Consider the following 23050-nt stretch of genomic DNA (forward strand, 5'->3'; position numbering starts at 1 on the left):
GAGAGGAACAGAATGGTCCCGGTGCCCGGGTTAGGTGCCAGACCCTCAGCGCCCTGGCCTGGCCCAGCCCTGCCCCCTGCCCAGCAGTAGTGGTGCCCACCGTGAGCTCAAACTCATCATTCTCATTGCGGGCCAGGAGGGGCCACCAGCCTTTGATACGCTTCTGCTTGAAGATGGAAGCCAGGGGCACGTCCACCTCCCCCGTGGCCATCTCCATGCTGCACTGCTTGGCCGTCTTCGCGCCCCGTGGGAACCGGTTCAGGTCCAGCTCGATGGCCCCTGTGGCAAACTCAGAGTCAGCTCTGACACCCGGTACTATTGACCGCACCCCCAGACCCGGGCTGGGCTCACCCTGCCCCTGCCTCCCCCTCCCCTGCCCGCTCTGCTCCGGTCCCAGCCTTGCACCCAGGAAGTCGTCGGCGGAGAAGTGGTCGGCGTCCCAGATCTGCAGGGTGAGCCGCGCGGGGATTTTGTATTCAGTCTCGTCCCAGGAGAACATGGACTCCTTCTTGGAGATGACAATCTTTTCCTCGGCAGCCAGGTAGTCGAAGGGGAACAGGTAGCGCCAGTTGAAGTTGCCCTCGCCCGTGAGGGAGTGGTAGTGGACGTCCGTGTCCTGCTTGTCCTCCTGCTGGCCCTTCAGCCACCTGTGGAGCATCGTCGCCTGCTCCAGACTTGTGGCCACACCTGGGGGGGCTCTCTCCACCCACAGCCCCCCTGTCCTCTCCCTCCTCTCCTGCCTCACAGGGAGGTGGACCCACCCAGCTCAGCCCCCTCCCGGCCAGGGAAACTCTCACCCACCCCCGCACGAAAATGTCACTGGACTTCTCCCCAGTGAAAAAGTCATCATCCTCCAGGACCACCTCATCTGTGTTCCACACGATGACCCGCAGCTCGTACCTGGGCAGGGGGAGGGGCTGATTAGCTGCCTGCGGGGGGTTTCTCCAGGGTCTTGGGGCTAGGATGGGGCTGGAGATGAGATGACCGGGACAAGTCCTGGGGACTTGGGGTGGGCATGGGGCCTGGGTCAGGCTGGGGCTGAGGGATCAGATGTGGGGAGAAGCTGAGGGGATGGGGAAACATGGGGGCACCCGGCTGAGAGAAGAGGGTCCCCTTGCCAGCATGGCTCTTATGAGGAGAGCCAGTTGGGCTGGAATGCCAGGACCCAGAGCACACTCTGGACAGGGAGGCTGACTCAGGCCTCGGAGAGGCTGCCCAGGCTGCAGGGGAGGGCGTGGGGGGTGCAGGGGGGTGCGGGTGTGGCTGAAGCGAGGCTTGGAGAGTCAGCAGCAAGATCCCCCATCTCCAGAGGCCGGCAGCTCCACTCCAGCTCTAATAAAAGTTCACACTTAAGCCCAGCAGCTGGCTGTGGACCACCATGGAATCTGATTTCCTTTACATCCTTGTCCCCAAAGGGGATTTTCCCCTTGAAGTGTAATTGTCATGATAAATGAGGTAGTTACGTCTCATTAGGAGTGAGGTTGAGTCAGCTACTAAAAATCGACTGGATTGTGGCTCTTGGAGTTCTGTCCTGGACGGCAAGTCCTGGAGACATAACGGGTTGGGGTGTCCCCTGGTGGCGGGCCCTGGAACAGCAGACTCAGGGTCCCACCTGGAGACTATGCCAGGTAGAAGGGGCTGTATAATTTGTGGGGTCCAGTGCAAAACGGAAACGTGGGCCCCTTTGTTAAAAATCATTAAGGATTTTAAGACTGCCATCTTGAAATAAGCGTGGGGCCCTGTGCAACTTCATAGGCCTACGCACTTGGCCCTGATTGCAGGCGCTGAGGCCAGTGCTGGCAGTGACTTGATCCTGCCACTTTACAGATGGGAAAACTGAGGGCCAGGCAGGCAAAGTGACCTGGCCAGTGTCAACTAGGAGAGACAGGTGGCGTAGCTCCTGACCCAGTACTCCCCACTCTCCCACCCTCCCGCCTCTTCTGGGTACTCGCCCTGTGCATCTCATCAGCAGATGCTTTACATTGGTAGAGCTGAATGACAGCCTGGAGTGGGGACTGTCAGTGAGCAGAGCAGGCTCTCAGGGCTTCTGTGTCTTGTGGGTGTGTGTGTGGGAACCCATGGGGATGCTGTGTGTGTGCACACACGTCGAGGAGTGGGTCTGTGAGGACGAAGTCTGCCGGAGCGTGCCGGTGTGAACTCATGGCCCTCGCTGACCTCACCACGGAGGTGTGGCCCCTGATGCAGCAAAGGGGACCCACCCAGGGCAGGCCCCACAGCCCTCCTGATGGGTTGGTCTGTTCCCCCAACAAGGCCACAGGGGACTGACTAGGGAGACCTGGGCCTGGAGCCTCCTACAGGAAGGACGCCTTTGGGGAGCAGGGAGGGGGGGGTGCTGGGCCCGAGCAGCTCACTTCTTGGGCTTCCGGGGGGAGATGTCCAGAGGCGTCCCGGGGGCCGGCATGTCCATGGGAAACATGTCCACCCACAGCTCCAGGCGGCCCTGAGGAAAGAGGTGTGGCAGGTCTCACGGACGCCTCCCTCTGCCCAGCAAGGCCAGCTCTCCTCTCCCTCCCAACCTTTGTTCTGTAAGGACCCATTTCATCAGTTTTCATCCTTGGATGCCAGCAGTTCCTATGACGTCACCAATAGCCAGTGGCAGCTTCTGAGGGAGATACCCTAGGTCTCCATCTGAGCTGATGTAATTCTCACACAAAGTTAAGACTCGAACCCTGGAAGTTACGGCGAAGGGTCATGGTGTGTGCGTATGAAGGGAACGCAGTGAATAGCATGAGGACCCAGGTTGGGACTCCCTGATCCCAAATACCAAAGAACCTCAGACCCCGGCCAGGCCAGTCACCTGCTCGATGCCCGGCTTGTCAGGGTTGAGCAGCGGCCGCGTCTCCACGTGTTCCGGCACCAGGCGGCAGCCCACGTTGGGGATGTCCTCCCAGTACCTCAGGGCCAACAGTGCCACGTGCTCTTCCGTGGGCTTCCTCTGCCCTGTGGGTGCCGGTGGTGAGCTCACACACGGGCTCAGCAGGACAAGAGACCTGTGCTGGGCCAGGGACTCAGGGGCACCAAGAGGCCCCATCTCCAGTTTACTGTTGGGAAACTGAGGCACAGAGGGAGCTGTGGATTGCCCAAGCTCTCAGCTGCCTCGTGGGCCCAGAAAAGTCTGTGTCCTTGGGTTTCCTCTGCTTGGGAGAACCTGACCAGAGAATTCTGGGCTATGAGGTCAGGGAAGAGAAAAACCCACATCCTGTCCCAGCACCATGAAGATGGTTGGCACTGGTTTCCTGGCAGAGATAACCTGCTGATTCTCTGGGAGGTGCCAGGGGGGCAAAAGTGTGGGGAGAGCCAGACCGACCTGGGTCTATGCCCTCACTCTGCCTTGTAAGAACTGAGTGGCCTTGGGCAAATCACTGAAACGCTTTGGGTCTCGGTTTCCTCATCTGCAGAATTGGGAGAACCTCCCTACCCTACAGGGATGCCGGGAGAGAGAGTGAACGGGACAAGTGGGCAAGCGCAGTGTGGGATGGGGAGAAAGGGCGGAGGCTGGGTGCACAGGAGGGGGACACTGGGGTGATGAGCGGATGGGTGGTCCCACCACAGGGAAGTGTGGGTCCTTCCTTGGCCTCTGACACCCCCGTAGCTTCGTCCAGCATCCTGTTACCGTTCTCATCCTCGATCTCGGAGGGCCCTGTGAAGACGCGGTTGGACACCTTCACTCTCCCAGGGGGCCCGAAGTGGGGGCCGTCCACTTTGCCATCCTTGCAGAGGCGGGTCAGGATCTGGCTGGGCTTCATGGGGTCCCGCCAGATATTGTAGCCGTGTCTGTCGGAGGAGACACGTGGGCTGGGTGAGGCTCAGGGTGCGGCTGGGCCATCCCCGGGTGGTAGATGGTCCTGGCCGGTTTCCTTAGGTTGGCTGTTGCTCTGTGTCAGCAAGTGAGCCCTGCCCTGTGCTCCAGGATCAGCTGACACACCAGGGCTGCTGCAGGCTGATCCTTCCTGCCCTGGGCTCCAGCCCACATGCTCAGTGTCCCAAGGATGAGTATCCAGTCTCCCACAGGGCAGCCCACACCATCCCCCCACTGTGTCCCCTCTAACAGAACTTCAAAGACTCCCTGAGGAAACTGATAACACAAGAGGTTAAGGGGCTTGCCCAGGGTCACGCAGCCTGGCAGTGGCACAGGGCGGCCAGATCCTCAGCGCACTCTTCCTAGCACACTTCTGCCTCTCCTCCCAGCCTGCTTTTCTCTCCTCATCCTGCTTCCCCTGTCCTGGAATCCCATCTCTCTCCTTGTCTTGGAATCTGCAGTCCTGGCCCCTGAAGGCTGAGCCCAGAACCTGTCGGGGTGGAGGCTTGGCTGGGACAGAAACCATAATATGTCCACCTTCCCAAATCCCACGGTCTGCATCTTGGTTTTGGAGTCAAGGTGCAGTAGGTGCGCCCTGCCCCGCCCCACCCCACGCACGTGGAGTAGGTCTGGGCGATGCCACAGGTGGCGCGGTGCTTGCTGTAGAAGCGGTTCTCCAGGTCGATCTTGGTTTCCCCAATGAGGTCATCGGTGCCTACCAGATCCCAGTCGTATACAGCTACCGTCAGCATGGATTCCATGGGGAAGGAGGCCTCAATGTCAAAGGACCTTGTGGGACAGGGTTGGGAGAAGGGTTGAGGGTTGGGCTGGGGTAAGGTGGAGTAGGAGGTGGTCTGCTCTGGGGAAGTCAGGGCAGGTGGAAGTGGGACACCAGGAGGCCTTACTTCCCAAAGATGGGGTTGAGCTGCTTGGAGATGTAGTTCTCCTTGTCACGGATGTCAGTCTTGCCTAGCCGGATGGCGATGTAGGGGTCGGCTTTGCCATTGATGTCTGCGGGGTGCAGGTCCGTGGCCTGGGATGGGAGGGGTGCTCCTGAGCAGGGCCCGGGCACCTTCATCTTCCAGTGTCCCTGCCCCTCTCTCTGATGGTCCCATGGCAGTGAAGGGCAGGAGCAAGGACCAGAGACTTGCTGTGTGACCCTGGGCAAGTCCCTGACCCTCTCTGAGCCTTGGCTTCCTCCTCTATAAAGGATGGCACTAGACCAGCTGACCTCCCTGGTGTCTTCCAGTTGGGGGCTGTCAGTCTGTAGCTGCTTCAGCCCTTCCTGGGCAGGAGGACCTGGAGCCTGGGGAAATGATGTGAGGGGACTCTCACCCGGACCACGTAGACCCGGACCAGCACGTTGATGGGGTCATTGCTGGGGATGCCTTGGAACATGCCATAGATGGGGTCATAGCCGGCTTCCCGGGACACATCCTCTGGGAGTGGCACTTTGTACACGCAGAGGGAGCCCTGGGGCAAGGCAAGAGTGGGTCAGGGTGCAGGTTCCCATGGCACAGGCAGGGGTGGCATTCAAAATAGCCAAGAGCACTGAGGGTCTGCACCCTGCTGCGGTGGGGCCTTAACCCTTTAGTTGCGGTGGGGCCTTAACCCTTTAGTTGCTGGGGTACAGAGAGTCAGGGGTTCTGGAGGGAGTGGCTGGAGTGGGGGGGCAACTCTGAGGGGGGTGGAGTGGGGAGGTGGGTTTAGGGCAGATGATCTTTATCAATCAGCATGGAAGTATTTTCATACTTTACCAACCGGGTTGGCTGACAGCCCCACCTGGCTGTCAGCCCCAGGCTTGGGGTGGGGAGAAGAGCTGGTGGGGGACTCAGGACTTAGGGCCCACTTGTGCTCCCTGCCTGACCTTGAAGCGGCCCACGATGCGGTCCTCCTCAGTTGCGCCATCATCGTCCCCCGTCTTGCCCCGAAGCAGGTTGAACGTGTGCAGCCAGTCCTCGAAGCCGTCGAACTCTGATTCCAGCTCCTTGGGGTACACCTGAGCCAGGCCGGGCTGTCAGGGGGTGAGGCCGGTCCACTGGCCTCTGTCTTGCCCCCGGTGTGACCCTACCTTCTGGCTAGGTCTGCTCCCAGACCCTCACCTTGAGTTCATCAATCTTGGATTTCTTCTTCTCAGGGGCCTCAGACCCTTGGCCTGGGCCTGGGCTCTGGGTTCTCTTCTTCTTCTCCTCCTTTGCAGCCCTTGCCTTCTCCTTGCCCTTCATCAGCCCCTTCAGGCCTGGCCAGAAACAGACAAGGGGGCAGAAATGATCTGGCAGGAAGGCCTGGGTTGGTGACCCAGCTCTGTCGCTTTGCTAATTTAACTTGCAGGTCTCTGTGTGCTCATCTGTAGAAAATGCAGACAATGCTGCCTGGCATGCCTGCCTCACATGGGAGCAGGGCACCAGTATGCCAGAAATGTGCAGAGACTGTTGTGTGCCCTTTGACAGAGAGGGGCATGGAAGGAGCTTGGGTCTTGTGCCAGCTCACTGTGCTCTCTGGCCTCAGTCTACTTGTCTTTAATATTAAGAGGATTGGTCTGTATCAGCATTTCCCAAACAGCATTCAGTGGAACACTAGGTGTAGGTGTTCTTGGAATGTTTTAAAAGATATGTGTGTGTGTGTGTGTGTGTGTGTGTGTGTGTGTAAAATAAGCTGGGGAAATATTTTATTATGTCTTCCTTTTAGAGATTTATAATAGCATTTGTATATTAAAGACACTGAGAAGTCCTGCACCAAGGGACCTGTTTAACCCATTCGACCCCAGAACCCTCTTTTCCCTTCAGAAGACCCATTAATAGTGTTCCATGGAAAAAGTCTGGAAAATGCTGAATGGGGTGAGCTCCGAGATCCCTTCCAGCTCTGATGTTCTGTGACTCTAAATGTCTGTCCCTCACTGTGGCTGCTGAACTGGTCAGAGTAAAAGCCATTCTAGATAAGGGCCTCAGCCTGCTCTCTGGTGCCCAGGGATGCCTGGTGATATCTGCTGTTGGCTGCTACAGCTGTGAGGGCCCATGGGAAGGGGAAAGAGAAGCAGCTGGTGTGACAAGCAGGGGAGCCACCCATCTGGGGGGCCGGGAGGGAGAGGCAGAGATCCAGGGCTCCAGGGCTCACCCTCAGTGTTGTCCATCTCCTCCTTCTCCTCCAAATCAATTCCTGAGGCCTCTTGCTGTCGAAGTTGCTGCCAAAAGATGAGGTGAGGAGGAGGGAAGGTGGGTTTCCTAGGGAGGGGTTTGTTGAACCCACACTGTGGTGTCAGACTAGTCTTAAATGCTTAGAGGCAGAAACTCTTTTCCATTGGGTTTCAAACCCATGATGTGCTTAAGTGGGTTAAAAAAAAGTTTATGATGTGTTCAATGTGACTTAACTGTACTTAGGGATTATGATTCTTTAATTGTGTGTGATTGAAAAATATGTGCTCTTTAATGTTGCTTCTTAGTGGTATTATTATTTTAATGTAGAAAAGTATAACTGAATAAGAAAATGTGCCTTATTTTCTTCAGTCAGTACACACTGGACACTAAATCATCAGGTTTCACCCAAGGTGTCACCGCCACCTGGTGGCAGCCTGTGCAAATTACAGGAATAGACTCGAGGAGACAATGGGCAGCCTCTTGGAGCTCCAGCCTGGCCAGCTTGAATCCAGGAGGTGTTGGTGGGAGAAGATACTACTAGGTGTCCCCCAGTTATCTGCTCTCCTGCTCTCTAAAAGTTTTTGACACACAGCTACCTAACTAAAGATTACATTTCCCAGCCCCCCTTGCAGCTAAGTGTGGCTATGGGACTAGATTCTAGCCAGTGTGAGCTGAAATGATATGTGCAGCTTCTAGGCTGGGCCCTTAAAAGGAAAGGAGTATGTGTCCCCTTCTTCTCTTTACCCTTCCCGTGGACTAGTATTAGGACATGACGGCAAGCCATCTCTAACCACGCAGATGCCAGTAACAAGATGGCAGGGTCTTGGTCCCTGACCCCACTGAATCACCATACCAACCTTCTTCTTGTTCACATCAATCTAACTTGCTACAGCAGTTTAACCTGTGCTCTAACATGGATAGTAAACATCACACACAACTCAGGTCATAGAAAGGGCCTGGGGGAGAGAATGTGGCTGGATCAGCTTGGTTGAGGAAACACAACCATGGGCACATGTCCATCCTGGTCAGTCAGTCAGTCAAGGAGTGCCCTGAGCTAGGTTGGCAGTGTGGAGAGAGACAAACAAGGAAGAGGAGACATGAGCTTTCTGGAACTTGCAATCTGGCTCAGCAGACAGAACCCATGTGCACACAATAGGGGAAGAACATTTCACAGCCACAGTGATGGAGGCATGTAAAATAAAACAGCTGGGTATTATTATGTAAAATAATAATAGCTGTGCAAATACTACTGAGAAGTTGTTGCTCTCTTTGGCCTCTGAACGTGTATTTCTCCTCTTCCTCAAAGGTCACCTCCTCTCTGAAGCCTTTCCTGATGCCCCCAGTCACTGAATTGCCTTTGTTATCACATGGTAGTGTATCTGCTTACATGTCCATTTCGCATGTCCAGTAAATATTCAGGGCAGGTAGCCAATCTTACCTTTTGGCTCCTGTAGCCCCTAGGTTGGTGTCTGACTCATCATATATACTCAAGAGGTATTTGTGGAAGAAATGAATGAGGACTAGAGGAAACCAAGGCAGCGAAGGTAGACTGGACCTCCATCCTGGAAAAGGGAGAGCTAGAACTTCGAGGCTGTGAGACAGCCTGCCCCAAGCTCATGTCGACGGAGTGGGGGAGCCAGCTCTGGTGCGGGCGGGGAAGCAGCTGGATAAGAGGGTCTGATGTGGAGCTGGGGTTACCCCTCCCAGCCCAGTCCCTCCTCGGGCCCCTGCCCAGGCCAAGGCGTCACCTCTTTCATGGTATCGATGGAGGCAAAGTACTTGGACCACCAGTCCAGCATGCTCTCATCTGGCTCCTCCTCCTCTGGTTCTTCCGAGCTGCCCTTCTTCTTCTTCTTCTTCCTCTCTTTCTCCTCCTCAGCCTGCAGGGTTGGCTAGGTCTAGAGTCCCGCATACAGCCCCGCACCCTGGCCATTCCCGGAGACCTGAACAATCCGGGGTTCCCCCACTCATTCTGACCATCTGCTCCAGGAAATCCCTGGGCTCCAAGAGGCTCTGTGGGGCTACCGACATCAAGGGGCAGGGCCTTGTTTTATGGAAGTGGATGTCACGGCCCAGAGAGGGTCATGACCTGCCAGCATGAGCCCCCAGCCCAGGCAGGATTGCATCTCAGGGGCCCTGAAGCCCAAACAGCTCTCTCCCTCTGCCTCTTTGGAGGGGTGAGATGGCGGGGCATCAGGGGGTATGGGGTGGCTCGGTCCCTGATGCTGTCTTCCTTGGCCTGATACCCTATGTAGTATAGGGTCTTCTCTCCCCAGAGTGGCCCGGCTGGTCCCCACACTCACCACATCCACCTTGATGACGGCATCAGAAGTCTGCAGAAAGGAACCAAGGAGACAGGGACAGACTTAGCCACTGGGGCTGGAAGTGGTAGGTAGTGGCCGGCCAGGGAGGGTGGAGGAGGGGGACCTCATGCAGGGATGTTCCCTGTGTCGTGAGCGCTGTGCTCACATGGCCAATTCTGGGTCTGTGGAAGGTCTGCCTCGAAGTTGTTTCCTCAGACCTTCCAGGGTGGTGGTTTGCAAACTTGGCTGCACGTTAGCATTACTGGGGGCTTTAAAAAATCATCAGTTGCAGGGCTCCACTGAGTCCAAATGAGGGTACTGAGCACCAGGACAGCTGTAAACTCCCCAGATGACTGCAGTGGGCAGTCAGAGTCAAGAGGGGAGGCTGACACGGCGTGAGGCTGGAGGTCAGTAATGCTGGCTGGATGAAGGACAAGTGCCTTAAAAAGTAAGCGGACACAAAATTACACAGCTGAAGAGGAACCTGGTGAAAAGGGCCCCACCAGAGTCCAGGGCCTGTGGGACGATGGGGCAGCTCAGGTCTGTGCCGTCCTCTTGGTTCACTGACGGCCTGAAACCAGGGGGCTTCCCTACCCCGGCCCTGCCTCCAGGAGGAACAGGCTTCTCAGGGAGGAGCTCAGGAAGCTGGAAGCCGAGGGGGATGTGGCATCTCCAGGTGTAGCCCCAGAGCCCCTGGCAGTGCCATCCCAGGCCTGCAGGTCAGGCCCCGGGCCTCGACTTCTCCTCTTTTCCATGAGCCATGTCCCGTGCTAACTCAGCCTGCTGGCTGGGATTCTATGGGGACCAGGATGATGAGGTAAGGAAGGATCCTTTCAGACCGGACTCAGATCTCAGAGGCTAGGAGACGCCCCTGGGCTGTGTGAAGCACATGCAGTCAGGAACGGGATTTGGAGAATGTGGTGGGAAGGAAGCCTGCTTCCCACCCCTCTGTCCTGTCTGGATTCAGGATGGCCTGTTCCAGGCCAGCCTCCATCCCGCCGTCCCCTGCTGACGCCACGTCCGCATCCTAACACCGAGGTGACAGGTCTCCCTCTGGCAGACAAAGAGCCCCAGTCCCAAAGCCAGGAGGAATAAGGCGCTTCCACCTGGAAATCCTGCCCCAACCCACACCTTGGGAGAGTTGTTTGTAAATGGCTGGGAAGGAAAACCGGGGACCCTCCGGAAAGAACACTGGTGTTTGCACAAGGAATCCATTGCCTGTGGTGTCGTTTGTTGGAATAAAAATAATTGCAGGCTATTACTTCACACGGTTACTACTCTTTCTGTCTCTCATATGTGTGTACCACGTGTTCATGCACATGTGCACACACATGCGCAGAATTGAGAGTCTCGCCTTCCAGGACAGTATAGGATGGGGCTGTGTGCACGAGCAGTCAGGGTTAGTTCTGGCCCATCACACACCAAAGGAGGAGTGACTTAATGTGTCGTCTTGTGTGCGGGGTGGCCCGGCTCTGGGAGAGCACCACCCGCAGTTGCACGTCCCCAGCCAGCGTGGGGCTGACCCCAGGCTCCTTACCGCATCCAGCTTCACCATGGTCTCCAGCTTCTTGACAGGCACCTCCGGCTCCATGTTCACCACGACCTCCCCTGTGGGGTGAGAAGAGGGGCCCCCACTGTACAGCACACGGTGGCCCTGGAGGAGCCCGCCTGGACAGAGAGATGGACAGACAGACAAGGAGGAGCAGGAGGAACAGTGAGAGTCAGGGGTGCCTGGAAGGGCCAGAGGCCTAAAGCTGATTCTAGAGCTTTCCGGGGGAGAGGGAGGAGGTGAGCCAGAGAGGAGGGTGAGGTGTGCTGGGTGATACAGTGGAGGCCGGGGGGCGGGGGACTCAGGGGGTTGGGATGGAGGAGGGCCTGGGTCTTCTCCAGGAACCGGCTGAGGAAGCCATCTGCCCTCAGGTCCTCTAAGGACCCCTGGGCTCTGGCCTTTCTGGCGCTAGAGCTTGGGGCCACTCTGGGCAGACTTCCTTGGCCCCCAGGGTGGGACCTCCCTCCTGGCCTCCCCGGGCCACTTAGGGATGGCCCCAGGAGGAAACCAGGTGGGCTGCCCTGTGAGCCGGAGGCCCTGCGCTGGGCCTCAGGAGCGCCATACCCGAGGTGTTCCAGGTGGGGGCTGAGCAGTCCGGAGGCCGGTAGATGAAGCGCCGCAGCGAGCTGACGGTGTGGGAGCCGACCAGGGTGTAGCGGCCGAAGGCCCGGCAGTCCACCACGCGGATGTTCAAGGGCGGGTGCAGGAGCTCGTTCTCCGGGAGGTACTGGGGGTGGGGCAGGGACCCCGAGCTCAGAGAAGGGTCAGAGGCACCCCGCTCTGCCCAGGCAGGTCCTGGCCCACACTCACCACTTCAAAGCACTTGACGAGGGTGTTGAAGTTGGGGTTCTTCTTGTAATTGTGGATCAGGGACGACTGCACCCCCTTCCCCGCGCACTCGATGTCTACCCGCGGCCGGTCCACCTGGGCCAGGTTCACCCGCTTCAGGTCCCGCAGACCCCAGAACAGCACCTGCGTGGGGGGGCGGTGGGGGGAGAGGACAGCCCCTCAGTCAAGGGCACCCGCTGCGGGCGGGCAGGGCCACCTGAGGAGGAACCGGGCTGTGGGTGGACCGTGCGTCAGGAGGGGCAGGGCTGGGAGAGCCGAGGAGGGGCGGGTGTCCTGAAGGTGCTGTGGGGTGAGGGTGGGTGTGGGGGGCAGATGGGAGGGCCGGGAAGGGTCCTGGACCGTGGCAGTGTGACTCAGTGCAAAAGGGGCAGGCGCTGGACGGTCGCGAGCCTGGGTCTGCTACTGGCCCCTGGGTGTGACCTTGGGCCAGTCACTTCCCCTCCTGGGCCTTCCGTGTCCTTATTTGAAAAACGGAGCATGGCCTGAGGTTGCTGAAGACCCCTGGAGTTTGATGCCAACAGTGTAATGCCTGCCTACGACCCTCATGGAGAGACAGTGAGGGGGCCAGGGAGCAGAACACAGCAGGGCCTGTTCAGGGCAGGGCTGGGAGGGGCCGGACGGAGCCCTCACACACCTCTATCCGGTACTTGCTGAGCACGGGCCGGATGCCCATAGGCACAGGCATGATGGGACCTCGGTCCGTGTCCACTGGGCCATTGATGGGCGGCAGGTCGGCCTTCCCTGCTGGTCCAATCTGGGGAGTGGGGGACATAGTGTCACACCCTGGGGAGCCCGGGGAGAGGGCTCTCTCTCCCCATGAGTTATCTGGCATGTGATCTGGGGAGACAGGGAAGGCTGAACAGCCCAGGTTCCCAAGAACCACACCCCCAGCTTCCTGTCCGACTGGCCTCGCAGCAGGATGGGGAGGAGAAAGGCCCCTGGCCCAGCCCCCTCTTTCCAGCAGCCCCACCTGCAGGAGCTCGAAGGCGGCCAGCAGGTCCCCGGCCGTGGCGTTGCCGCGGTAGATCTGGTAGTACTCGAGCTGGGGCGGGAAGCGGGGCGGGCCGTATGCCTCGTCGGCCATCTTCACCAGGGGCTTGGCAAAGGTCCGGCCTATGAAGTCGGTTTTGCCCTGAGGCGACAAACAGCCAAGGTGGCCTCTTGGTGCTCGAACCGACCAAACGTGTTCACACCTGGGATCTCATTCAGTCCTCACCATGGCCCCATGTAGTTGCAGGTGTGATCACCCCATTTTACAGATGGGGGAAACCAAGTCTCGGGCCAGCTCCAGGCCATGCTGGCAATGAATGGCAGATGCAGGACTCGGGACTAGAAATAGCTGCTCCTACCTCTAGTCCAGAGCTCACTCAGGGCACCCCAGTAGCCGAGGTGGCTTGTAGTAAGTGGCTCCCCAGCTCTGGAGGGGTCGCCCTAATCCTCCACTCCCTTACTCCAGAGCTCCCATGGAGAGCTACGAGGCTGTTACTGACTGTGGTAGGTGTGGGCAGGGGTGGGGGTGGGGGCTCAAATGGGGGAAGGCTGGGGACAGCAGGCTTTTTTCCTGGCACATCTGGGTCTGAGCTTGGTCTGTCTGTGCCGGGAGGTGGGACGCCCTGGCCTGTCTCCTCCCTGAGGCCCCAGAGGCCCACAGCATCGGGAAGGGGTCAGGCTGCAGTGACAGGGCAGGAGACACCCGGGGTCTCCTGGAGGGGCTGGTCAGCAGCCCAGACTCCCAGCTTCCCCGGTAAGCACCCTGGCCAAGGGGCTCTGGGGGTGGGCTGTGGAGGTGGCTGCTAACGCAGGTGGGGTGCGGGGGAGGAGGCGTGGTCCCTGGTGTCAGAGCCCACCCATACCATGCTGTCCTGGTCGTAGATTTCGATGACAATGATGGGGGGGTCGTCCCGCAACTCATGAGCTTCGCCATAGAGCTCCAGGTTGTCGAACACCAGCATCTGGTCCCAGGTGGGGCACAGGGTCTCATTCAGCACCTGCAGCATGGAGGGGGGCGCACAGGTAAGCGATGGTGGGTGGGCAACACCTAAAGAGGAGTCATCCCCAGTCACTGTGGTTTCCAGGGGACGCGGGAGCATGAGCGCCATGTCTCCTGACTCTTCTGGGAGTCTTAAAATGAAGGCTGATATGAGGTCTGCTCCTGACCCTCTCTCCCAGCACCCCGCCAATGTCTTCCCTGTCTTCTGTGTGGCCTGGGCCTGCAGTTATCTGCCAGGCTTCCCTCTAAGGATCTGGGGTACTGGCTCGTCTGTTTCTCCAGGTCCCAGAGGCTCACAGGCCCCCTCCAGTGCTCTCAAAGCCAGAGCCGCGCCCTCCCCCCCGGGGACCTCACCTCTGTGCACTGACTCTGGTTGATGAAGAAGACACGGGCGAAGGGGTCCGAGAGACCGCTGCTGTCGCCGGCAAAGAGGCTGCGCGCCTGGTACATGTGGGCGCGGAGCTGGAAGGCCTGCTTCTCTGTGGGGGGGAGCAGGCTGAGGCTCGGGGAACAGGCCTCGCGCCGGTGCCCTCCCGCCCAGGCCCGGGAGTCCTCACTCACTGGTGTAAACCAGGCTGGTGGGTGGGAAGGCGACCGAGCCCTGGGCCGCCTTGACCTCCTCGAAGCCGCAGGGCAGGCCGCACAGAAAGTCCTTGCGCTGCTTGTTGAGGCCCAGCCACAGGTAGAGCTCCAGCTTGGCCTGGACCGTCCAGCCAGCCGAGCCGAAGCCCCGCTTCCCTGGCAGCTGGCGGGGGGGGCGCAGGGTCAGCTGCCGGAGCCCACGGGGTGAGGAAGGGGCAGGAGGCTGGAGGAGGCCATGGGCAGAGGGACCCCTGCCCTCCGCAGCCGTCCCGCTGGGCTGTGTGGTGCGGATCGCAGTGCAGAAGGGCATGGGCTGGGGGGACCCCCCACCCCTTTCCTATTCTCTCCAGCTCTTCTCTGAGCACCCCGGCAGCTCAGGCCAGCCAGACCCAGGGGTGGGGGTACTGTTCCCTCCAAGGGGAGGTTGACCCCTTGAAAAGGCGCAGACCCCAGCCCCTCCGCCCCCAATCTTGCTCCCCTTCCGGCACCTTGAGGAAGAGCGTCTTGACCTTGGCGCAGTCCTTGCCCAGCTCCTCCTCCACGATGGAGAAAAGCAGGTCCTTGGAGGGCACCCGGGCGTAGGCGATGCGCTTGTTGTTGCTCATCATCCAGATGAAGACGTCGGGGATGCTGTGCTGAGGCTGGGGTGGGGGCGGGGTGGTGGCCCAGTAAGGGAGAGATCCTGCCTCTTGGCCAGGCCTGAACCCACAGCGGAAAGGACCCCGGCGCTGGGTCTTCCTTCTCCTCCCACCGGTCCAGCGGGAAGAACACGGGACAGGGTGAAAGGCTTGGTCGCTCCTGTCCCCCAACGGCTGTCAGAGCAGGAGGGGCCTCCTGGATGGTCTGGTCCAACCCCTCCTGTGCAGCCCCCCTTCCGCCACCTTGGGTCACTCTGGTTTGGGGCTGGCAGGGGCACACCTCGTCTGCCAGGAAGCGCAGCTTGTGCAGGAGATTCTGGCACAGCCTCAGCTTGTCCCGCACCGTGTGCCGCTTCACCTGTGCCCGCAGGGTCTTGGCCTGCTGCCCCATGCTCTCCTGCCGGGGTCGGGGGTGTAAGTGAGGCTCGGGCCATGACACATGATGGAGGGTCTGGCCCTGGGGGCTGCGACCTCAGGGACAGATGTCCCCCCACCTCGGGTTCCCTTTTCACCTCCAGACCCTCCCTCCATCCCCGGTGTGGTCCAGCCGCATCCTCACCAGCTCCCGCATGCAGGACTTGAGGCGCTCCCGGTCCAGCCTGGTGCAGGACCAGTGGCCCTGGTCCTTGTCCGCGAGGGAGAGGAAACGGCTGGGAGGGGGAGAAGCAGGGCTTAGCAGAGCCCACCCGCCAGCAGGAGGCCTGCAGATGCCTCCTTCTCTGCAAACCCCCCACTTCTGACCCCCCATTGGCAGCCCTGCCACTTACTAGCAGCCACAGCTCAGCTCCTCCAGGACGCCCCGCAGTCGACGCTCAGGGTAGGACTTTTCCGTTTTGATCATCTCCTGTACATCATTCAGGCCTTCTTCCTGTGAACCAGGAGTGTGAGCCACAGCCCCCCTCAGCCTCCCCAAATGTCTCCCCCCTGCATCAGGGGGATGAGGGGCTAGCGCCCTAGGACCTCCCACGAGCGCCATCTCTGGACTGTCTCGCCATCACAAGGAAACCCAAATTTTCCAGGTTCTGTTTTCAGAACCTGAAGGAAGAAGCCACCTCTGGGCCATGAGTCTGTGGTCCTGGTGGACCCACAGGGGTCGGACAGAACTCAGGGCTAAACGCAGGGGGTGGGGAGTGCAGGCCGGAGACAGAGGGCTTGGCCAGTCACCTCCAGGGAAACCCGGGGCTGGATGGGCCAGGGTTCCCAGACTCCACTCCGGGCAGCCCTCAGGCTCTCCACCGCTCCTGGGACTGGGGCGGGGACAGGAACACAGGTTCTACTGGGGCCATTCTGCAGTTCCTCCCCCAACCCCACGGCATGCTGCCAGGCAGACAGGACTTGTGTGTTGCAGGGGAGCTGTCCAAGCTGGGCGAGGCCCTCTGAAGCACACGCCCTCCGCCTTTCCCCTCCCCGCCGTGGCCTGGCCCTGACCAGCTTGTCTGCGATGTGGTCCATGATGTTGGCATTGTAGAGGCGGCGGCGCTGGTCCGGCCACCAGCTCTTGATGTAGATGCAGGGCTTGCGCTCCAAGTAGGGCAGATGGAAGTAGTTCCTGGGGTGGGAGCAGGTGGGAGGTTGAGGACTGGGCGCCCAGGCAGGCAGTGGTGGGGCGGGGCCAGGCCATGAGAGGATGGGAGGCAGAGGGCAGGGCTCCCAGGACCCTCTGTCCTGGCCGGCTCACCTGTCGGTGATCTGGGGCCGCATGGGTGGGCTGGAGGAGACTGAGGCCAGGTCTCCACCCTCGTCAGTCTCGTCGTCACTCAACTTCTGGATCAGATCCACTTCCTCCTCATCCCCAGGCTCCTTCTGAGGCCGAGGTCGAGGCCGCTGGGGTCGAGACAGGCCATCGACTTCGTTCCCATAGTTGCCTGGAGGCAGAAGGGGGCACCTGAGGGCTTAGAGTCCTTTTCCCACCAGGCCCCACCCTGCCCTCCAGTCCAGGGGTCTGTGGGAGGGAAGCGGGAGAGTCAGGGAATGGGGCTGGTGCTCACAGGGCTGTGCCAGCTCAGACACGGTGGAACACTCGCCAGAGGAAGGGGCCGTGTCCTGCACTCCTGCAGAGGTCTCACTAGGAGCCCTGATGACCGCTGGGCTCAAGGTCCAGCCCAGGACGTGGCCCGTGTTCCCACTCTCTCCTCTCCAGTCCCATGAGGGCCTCGCTCCCTTCTACAGGGAGGGCTTCTTCCCTCCTCGGGTCCCTAACACAGCCTAGCCTTTAGGTGGAGCTGAGGCCGACCCTGCGGGGCGTGTGTTCTCAGGTGCAGTCGCTGTATGTGGTGTGGGTGCCTGAGGACACACGAGGGGAGTGGTCAAAGTGCCCCGCCCCCCAGGCTGTGGAGCAGGGCTTGGCAGTTACCACCCAGCAGCCCCCAGTCCTGTGAGCCCAGCTCTCACCTATAGTGACCTCAAAGGCGATGGGCTTGTCTCCATTTTTCCGGTCGATCATTGAGGCCTCCAGGAGGGCTCCAAATAGAAAGAATTCTTCCATTTTCCCCACGCAGCTCTGTGGAGAAGGTGGTTCAAACCCTCCGGAAAGCTTAACGGTGTGGGGGATTGGGTCTGGGGCCAGGCCTCCTCCTACGTCTTACAGACAGGCCCTTGGGGCTAATGGTGGGGACATCCTACCCGGCTGTGGAGCTACGAGCCCCGACACTGAAGGCCCAGTTCCTTCGGCCCTCCAGCCTGTCCCTGGAGGAAGGGCTGCTATGTCCAGCACAAGGACAGCCATGGCCAGGAACAAGGCAGAGACAAGGCTCCACCTTGGGACCTCCGGGGAGAGCACAGGCACAGGCAGTGGAAGGGAACAGAGGTCCTCCTGCTCTCTGGACAGGGAGGCCCCATCCTGGGGTCTGGACCCCTGAAGCAGGCAGGAGGGACACTGGCAGAGGCCAGGCACAGGCTGCCGTGGTGGGAAGGGGGTTGAGCGGGGGGGCTCTGGAGGACAGCACAGCGCCCTGGGGCCTCACCTCGGAGACGGGTGTGGCCTGTTCCACCTGCACCTCCGTGGAGCTGGTGAGCTCAGGGTTGGAAGTGTCCAGGATCTCCACCGCCAGGCCCAGCATGAGGCGGGCGCGGAAAGACACGCCCTCCCCCAGGCCCTCGTTCAGGTCCTGGTGCTCATCCAGCAGCGTGTAGTTGCGTGTGGAGCCATACATGTTCACCCAGGTGGGGCCCAGCGTGGGCAGGAAGCCTGCGGGCCGGGGGCAGAGGGTGGAGGGGCTCACTCAGGTGGAGGGACCTATTTTGGGGGCTCCTGGCCTGTACCTCCTGGTTGCTGAGCTGAGGACCTCGTGTCTCGCTCGGGGAAATGTCTGAGGCGGCAGAGGGCCTGCGGGCAGTGAGGCTCACAGGGGCTGCGGGGAGAGTGGTGTCTGCTGCGCGGGGCTGGCTGTGGGGTGACCTTGTCACTTGCATGGGGCACTTTTGTGTGTCTGCTTATTCTCTGCGGGAGCCTGAGTTGGCCGTGCCTCTCCACATACACACACGTCCATTTCTGTGGAGCAAAATCATGCCCCCTGCTTCCTGGTGCCTGTTGCAGGGGCCGTCTATGATCTACTTGAAGGACAGATGCCAGCACCTCCCCAGCTCCTCAGCAAGGCCTTTGCCGTCTGTGCAGACGTGTGTGCCACGAGGGTCTCACCTGCTTCTGCAGACCCCTCCCCTCCTCTCCGAAGGCCCTTACTCTCCGCCTGTGCCTGTTAAATGCTCTTCCTCCACGAAGTACCCCCAATTGCTAGTCCCAACTATTTTTCTCCCATTAGGATTTGTTATGTCTCGTGTGTAACACGGATACAATTCTGCCTTATGAGTTTTGTTTGGTTTCTGTTCTGCCTAGTTTATAAAAAACATTATAGCATTTAAAAAACTGAGATATTCTTCCTATAACATAAAGTTCACCATTTAAAAGTCTGCATTTCAGTGGCTTTTCGTGCATTCACTATGTTGTGCCACCATCCAGGACATTTCCATCCTCCTCAGAAGAAACCCCATACCTTTCAGTGGCTCGTCCCAGTTCCCCTCCCCCCAGCTCCTGGCAACCACTCGTCTCCTTCCTGTCTCTATGCATTTGCCTATTCTGGACATTTCATACAAATGGAATCATACAATCTGTAGTCTTTTGTGTCTTCTGTCTCAGGTTTTGAGCATTTGGTAGCACACCCGTCTCCCTCATCCCCGGGGGAGCACCGTGAAGACCGGATGGATTCCTCCTTGCTCTGTATCCCTGGTACTCAGCTCAGTGCTCTGGTCCTACAAGTCTGTAGACAGGTACTATGGCAGCAGTACACGCGTATATGTAATACGTATGTATATATCCACATGTATATAATTACTATTATTTCCATTTTACAGATGGGAAAACAGGTATGAAGGTCATGCAGCTTCTAACTGTCAGAGCTGGGGTTCAGATCCAGGCAGCCTGGCTCAGGAGGGCCCAGGCACCTCTGTGCAGACGTGAACCATGAGTTTCCATCCTTCCCTGGAGGCGGGGGGCTGTTGGCAATGCCCCGACCATGCCTGGCACCTTTCAGGCAGAGGTGCGGGATGGTGGTGGTGTATGGCGGGGGGGTCTCATTTACGCTACCCCCTTAGCCCCACGTCCCACCCCCAGCCTCCTGCTGCTGACCTTTGTCTCCGTCGTTGGAAATCTTGCGCAGGTCAATGAAGTGGGTGCCGATGGCCACGTCGTTGACCTTGTCTGAGTCCCGGATCTGTACTTTCATGCGCTTGCAGAGCGGGGGGAATAGGTCTGTAAAGACCACCTGCTCATTCCACAGTGGCTCATAGCTGCTTTTCTGCACTGACGTCTTGCCCTGGTGGGAGGGAGCGAGGGTTAGGGTTTGTGTACGTGCATGAGTGTGCATGTGTGTCTGTGTGTGTGTATAGTGTGTTACATGTGTGCATGTGCTGTGTGTGTGTGTACTTACCTCCTCACCCTTCCCCACCCCAGCCTCTCTGGCTCTTCTCCCTCTCAGTGCCCCCCTCCCCTCAGCTCTAGGTGACCTGGGGGCAGTGAGGAATCCCTAAGGCCCAGCCTGGCCTCACCCCCCAGCCCCTCTGAGCTGGAGCTCCCCTCATCTCTCTCTCGTCACTTCTAGAGGTGACTCACCAAGGGGATCAAAGGCCAGTCTCATGGCTTCTGATTTTGCCTCATGTCCGTCCCCAGGACCTCACACCCAACCCCTTGCACCTCTGGTGCCTGTCACCCCAAGCCCCAGCCTCCTGCACCCCAATACCTTCTGGCCGGCAAAGAAGACTTGCACGTAGGGGTCGACCAGGTCCTTGTTCTCACCAATGAAAGCCTTCTTCATGTTGGCCATGAGGCTTGTGTTCATGCGGGGCAGCCCCTCTGCTCGATAAATCTTCACATAGAACCGGGCCCACTGGCGTTCGGCGGGCACCCCGTCGGGGAGCAGCAAGTTCCTGCCGGCACATACAGCTAGGGCTGTGGTAGCCAGCCCTGGGCACCCCGACTCCTGCCTCAGCATCTACATACCCTTGGGGGCCAGGACAACAGGTGAAGGACGGCTGAGAAGGCCCACACTAGGACTAAAAACACTGGAGTTTAGGGCACCTTCTGTCTTGTGATCCTGGGCAAATCTCCCCATCTCTCTAAGCCTCAGTTTACTCACCTTTAAGATGGGAATAATATGATATTCCCTCTCAGAATATGAGAAGGCTCAAATAGGTTAAAATATACGAGTACTTTGTAAACTGTAGCGTGGGAGACCACTCTTAATAATATTATCCAATTTTCTCAGCTGTGTGTCACATCTTTCGTCTCCTACACAAAAACCTCACAACTGCCCCCCACTCTCCCTCCCTGGCCCATGGAAGGCATGATTCATTGGATCCTGCACATTTCCTCACTGAATCCAGATGAGGTCCCAGAAGCTTTCTCAACAACCACCGTCAGCTGCCTGGAATTGGTACAGAAAATAAAACCTCTTTGCTGTCCTGGGCGTAGACTCAAGACCCAGCAGCTCTGGGACTCCGCTCTTTTTTTCCAAGTTTCTCACAGTCAGAAGCCTGGATGTCAAACGACTGTCACTCTTGACTGCCCTCTGTGGACCCCTGCCTGCCCCGCCTCAGTCCTTTCTGCCCCATGAGGAGAGTCCCCGGACACCGAGGCTGGCCGGGCCTCAGTCCTTCCAGGGAGAGATGGGCCATCTGGGCATGGGGGTAGGGAGATGGAGGGTGAGATCTCTGGGCAAAGTCCACCCTGGGGGCTCCCTTGGTGTTCCAGGAAGGGCTGGGCCGGGTCTCCAGGGGCTGGGGGAGGATGGGAGCCTCACCCCTCAATGTCCTCCTCTTCCGTCTCGTTGGCCTTGTGGGGCATCTTGATGTTGTCCCCCTTGCCCACCACGGCGACGTCACACTTCACGTAGCCTTTCAGCCCCGCGGAGATGTCGTCGGGGTCCGACAGGATGGCCCACTTGTGGTGGAACTGGTGTTCTGCAGTGGCGAGAAGGGGCTGCACCTGCTGGCCTACCCGGGGCGGCACCTGTCCTCGGGGCAGGCCGCGGAGCCCAGGTCATCAGGTCTCGGGGCCCTGGGGCCACAGCTCTGCCTGCCCCTCGGCCAGGGAGACAGAGGTCCCCGAGCAAGGGCGGCCGAGGCAAGGCCCCACCCCTGGCCATGCACCCAGGCGTGTGGCGTGGCTTCAAACAGAGGAGCCTCCTAATTGGTTTCTCTGCCTGCAGCCCTCCTGCCCCCAACCCATGCAGTCAACCACCATGCAGCTGCCAGACAGAGCCCTCAAAGAGGCCCTCCCTCTCTCACTCCCCATTTCAAACCCACCTGAGGCTTCCCAGTACTTGGGGGAAAGACCACAGACCTCAGCATCCCCTGTGGGGTCTCCTGATACAGCTCTCCCCAGCACGCAGTCTTCACCCTCCACCCGCCCACCCCTCCCCACCCCGTGCTCCTGCAAGCAAAGCTGTTTACCCCTCTCTGAGTAATTCATATTGCTGTTTCATACCCCCATGTCTTTGTGGCTGTAGTTCTTTGAGCTTGGAATGCCCCCATCCCTTCTGCCCCCCACCCCAACCCTCCACCTCCCTATTCACACTTCTAATCATTTTGTTCATGTGTCTCCTCTTCCATGCAGCCTTCCCTGACTTCCTCAGAAGAGCTGATCCTGGCCCCTTTCCATATGCACATCTCCTATCTCACTGTCACTGTGATTATCTACTTATTGTCTGTCTCCAATTTCAGACTGAAAGCCTCCTAGAGACAGGGACTGGTAGTGTCACCCCAATACTCCCAGGAATTAGGACAGTGTGGAGGAAAGGACAGATGTCAGGGGAGGAGCCCACTCTAGGACGGATCTGCCCCTCCAGGTTGACTTTAAAGCTGTTTGCAGGCATAGCCTGTACGGAGGGCACATCTTCTTCCTTGATTTTGTGTGGGCACTGGAATCTCCAGGGACTCAGACATTTCCTCTTCCCCTCCCTCCTCTTTCAACTTCTACTATAGTTCAGACCTGTTGCCAGCAAGCCTCTGTCCCCATTCGGTTCTGTGAGATGTGTTTAGGACTGTGTGCAGAAATCGGCCTGTTTGGGGATAGGCCAGGCCAACTGTGTCTCCGGAGAGATAATGCCACTGCAGAGTCCGAAGAGACAGACCGGGATGGTGAGAGCGGAGTAAGCCATGTGTGTGAGGGGTCACTGGAGGCCGTCAGCTGAACTGGCGCATCTCAGGAGGAGGGGGCCATGTCCTAGGCTGCCCCAGAGCCTCAGGGGTCTTGCCAGAGTGGATGTTTGTGGGATGGATACATGAACAGATAGATAGCCAGATGGCTGGATGGGGAGATGGATAGTAGAAGATGGGTGGTAGGGTGCCTGGCTGGCCTAAAAGGTAGATGGATAGAGGGATGGATGGATGGCAGATGGATAAATTGATAGAAGGATGGATTAACATACAGACAGGTGAGTAGGTAGATATGTGGGTGGGTGAAAGAATATATGGGTGGATGGACAGATGTGTGAATGAATAGTTAGATGAACTGCAGAAATTTAGCAAGGAAAGAGAATAAGACTCAGGAGGGACATACAATTTGTCTTCAGAGTTAAAGGCTATTTGAAGAGCGAGTGGATTTTTTCTTTCTGTTCCTTCAGACAGAGATTGGACTAGATGTTTTTAAGGTCTCTTCAAGCTTGAATGTTCTATGATTTTGTGATTTTTATGT

General features: G+C 58.7%; 1 protein-coding gene across 3 annotated transcripts in view; it reads right to left on the bottom strand.

The window, feature by feature from the left end:
• The window catches only part of OTOF (otoferlin), a gene marked incomplete at both ends in the record, with an annotated part of 89905 nt that overhangs the window by 2402 nt on the left and 64453 nt on the right, over nucleotides 1–23050 (bottom strand). For 2 of the 3 annotated variants that reach the window (XM_082642322.1, XM_082642321.1), the window contains 33 exons: nucleotides 101–279; nucleotides 406–647; nucleotides 802–900; nucleotides 2373–2461; nucleotides 2819–2961; nucleotides 3635–3795; nucleotides 4439–4609; nucleotides 4726–4853; nucleotides 5156–5293; nucleotides 5688–5819; nucleotides 5923–6059; nucleotides 6935–7001; nucleotides 8703–8834; nucleotides 9258–9287; nucleotides 10795–10865; nucleotides 11371–11533; nucleotides 11617–11778; nucleotides 12290–12409; nucleotides 12626–12787; nucleotides 13509–13643; nucleotides 14000–14124; nucleotides 14207–14390; nucleotides 14716–14868; nucleotides 15146–15262; nucleotides 15425–15515; nucleotides 15633–15733; nucleotides 16294–16414; nucleotides 16544–16730; nucleotides 17257–17365; nucleotides 17829–18052; nucleotides 19487–19673; nucleotides 20097–20283; nucleotides 21156–21315. In XM_082642322.1, the coding sequence (XP_082498448.1) occupies nucleotides 101–279; nucleotides 406–647; nucleotides 802–900; nucleotides 2373–2461; nucleotides 2819–2961; nucleotides 3635–3795; nucleotides 4439–4609; nucleotides 4726–4853; nucleotides 5156–5293; nucleotides 5688–5819; nucleotides 5923–6059; nucleotides 6935–7001; nucleotides 8703–8834; nucleotides 9258–9287; nucleotides 10795–10865; nucleotides 11371–11533; nucleotides 11617–11778; nucleotides 12290–12409; nucleotides 12626–12787; nucleotides 13509–13643; nucleotides 14000–14124; nucleotides 14207–14390; nucleotides 14716–14868; nucleotides 15146–15262; nucleotides 15425–15515; nucleotides 15633–15733; nucleotides 16294–16414; nucleotides 16544–16730; nucleotides 17257–17365; nucleotides 17829–18052; nucleotides 19487–19673; nucleotides 20097–20283; nucleotides 21156–21315 (4607 nt within the window). Of the gene's footprint in view, nucleotides 1–100; nucleotides 280–405; nucleotides 648–801; nucleotides 901–2372; nucleotides 2462–2818; nucleotides 2962–3634; nucleotides 3796–4438; nucleotides 4610–4725; nucleotides 4854–5155; nucleotides 5294–5687; nucleotides 5820–5922; nucleotides 6060–6934; nucleotides 7002–8702; nucleotides 8835–9257; nucleotides 9288–10794; nucleotides 10926–11370; nucleotides 11534–11616; nucleotides 11779–12289; nucleotides 12410–12625; nucleotides 12788–13508; nucleotides 13644–13999; nucleotides 14125–14206; nucleotides 14391–14715; nucleotides 14869–15145; nucleotides 15263–15424; nucleotides 15516–15632; nucleotides 15734–16293; nucleotides 16415–16543; nucleotides 16731–17256; nucleotides 17366–17828; nucleotides 18053–19486; nucleotides 19674–20096; nucleotides 20284–21155; nucleotides 21316–23050 lie in introns of all 3 variants that reach the window. The other variant, XM_082642320.1, reaches the window with a different exon arrangement.

This window comes from Mesoplodon mirus (genome assembly GCF_964341445.2).
Source record: "Mesoplodon mirus genome assembly, chromosome: 14".
Classification (NCBI taxonomy): domain Eukaryota; kingdom Metazoa; phylum Chordata; class Mammalia; order Artiodactyla; family Ziphiidae; genus Mesoplodon; species Mesoplodon mirus.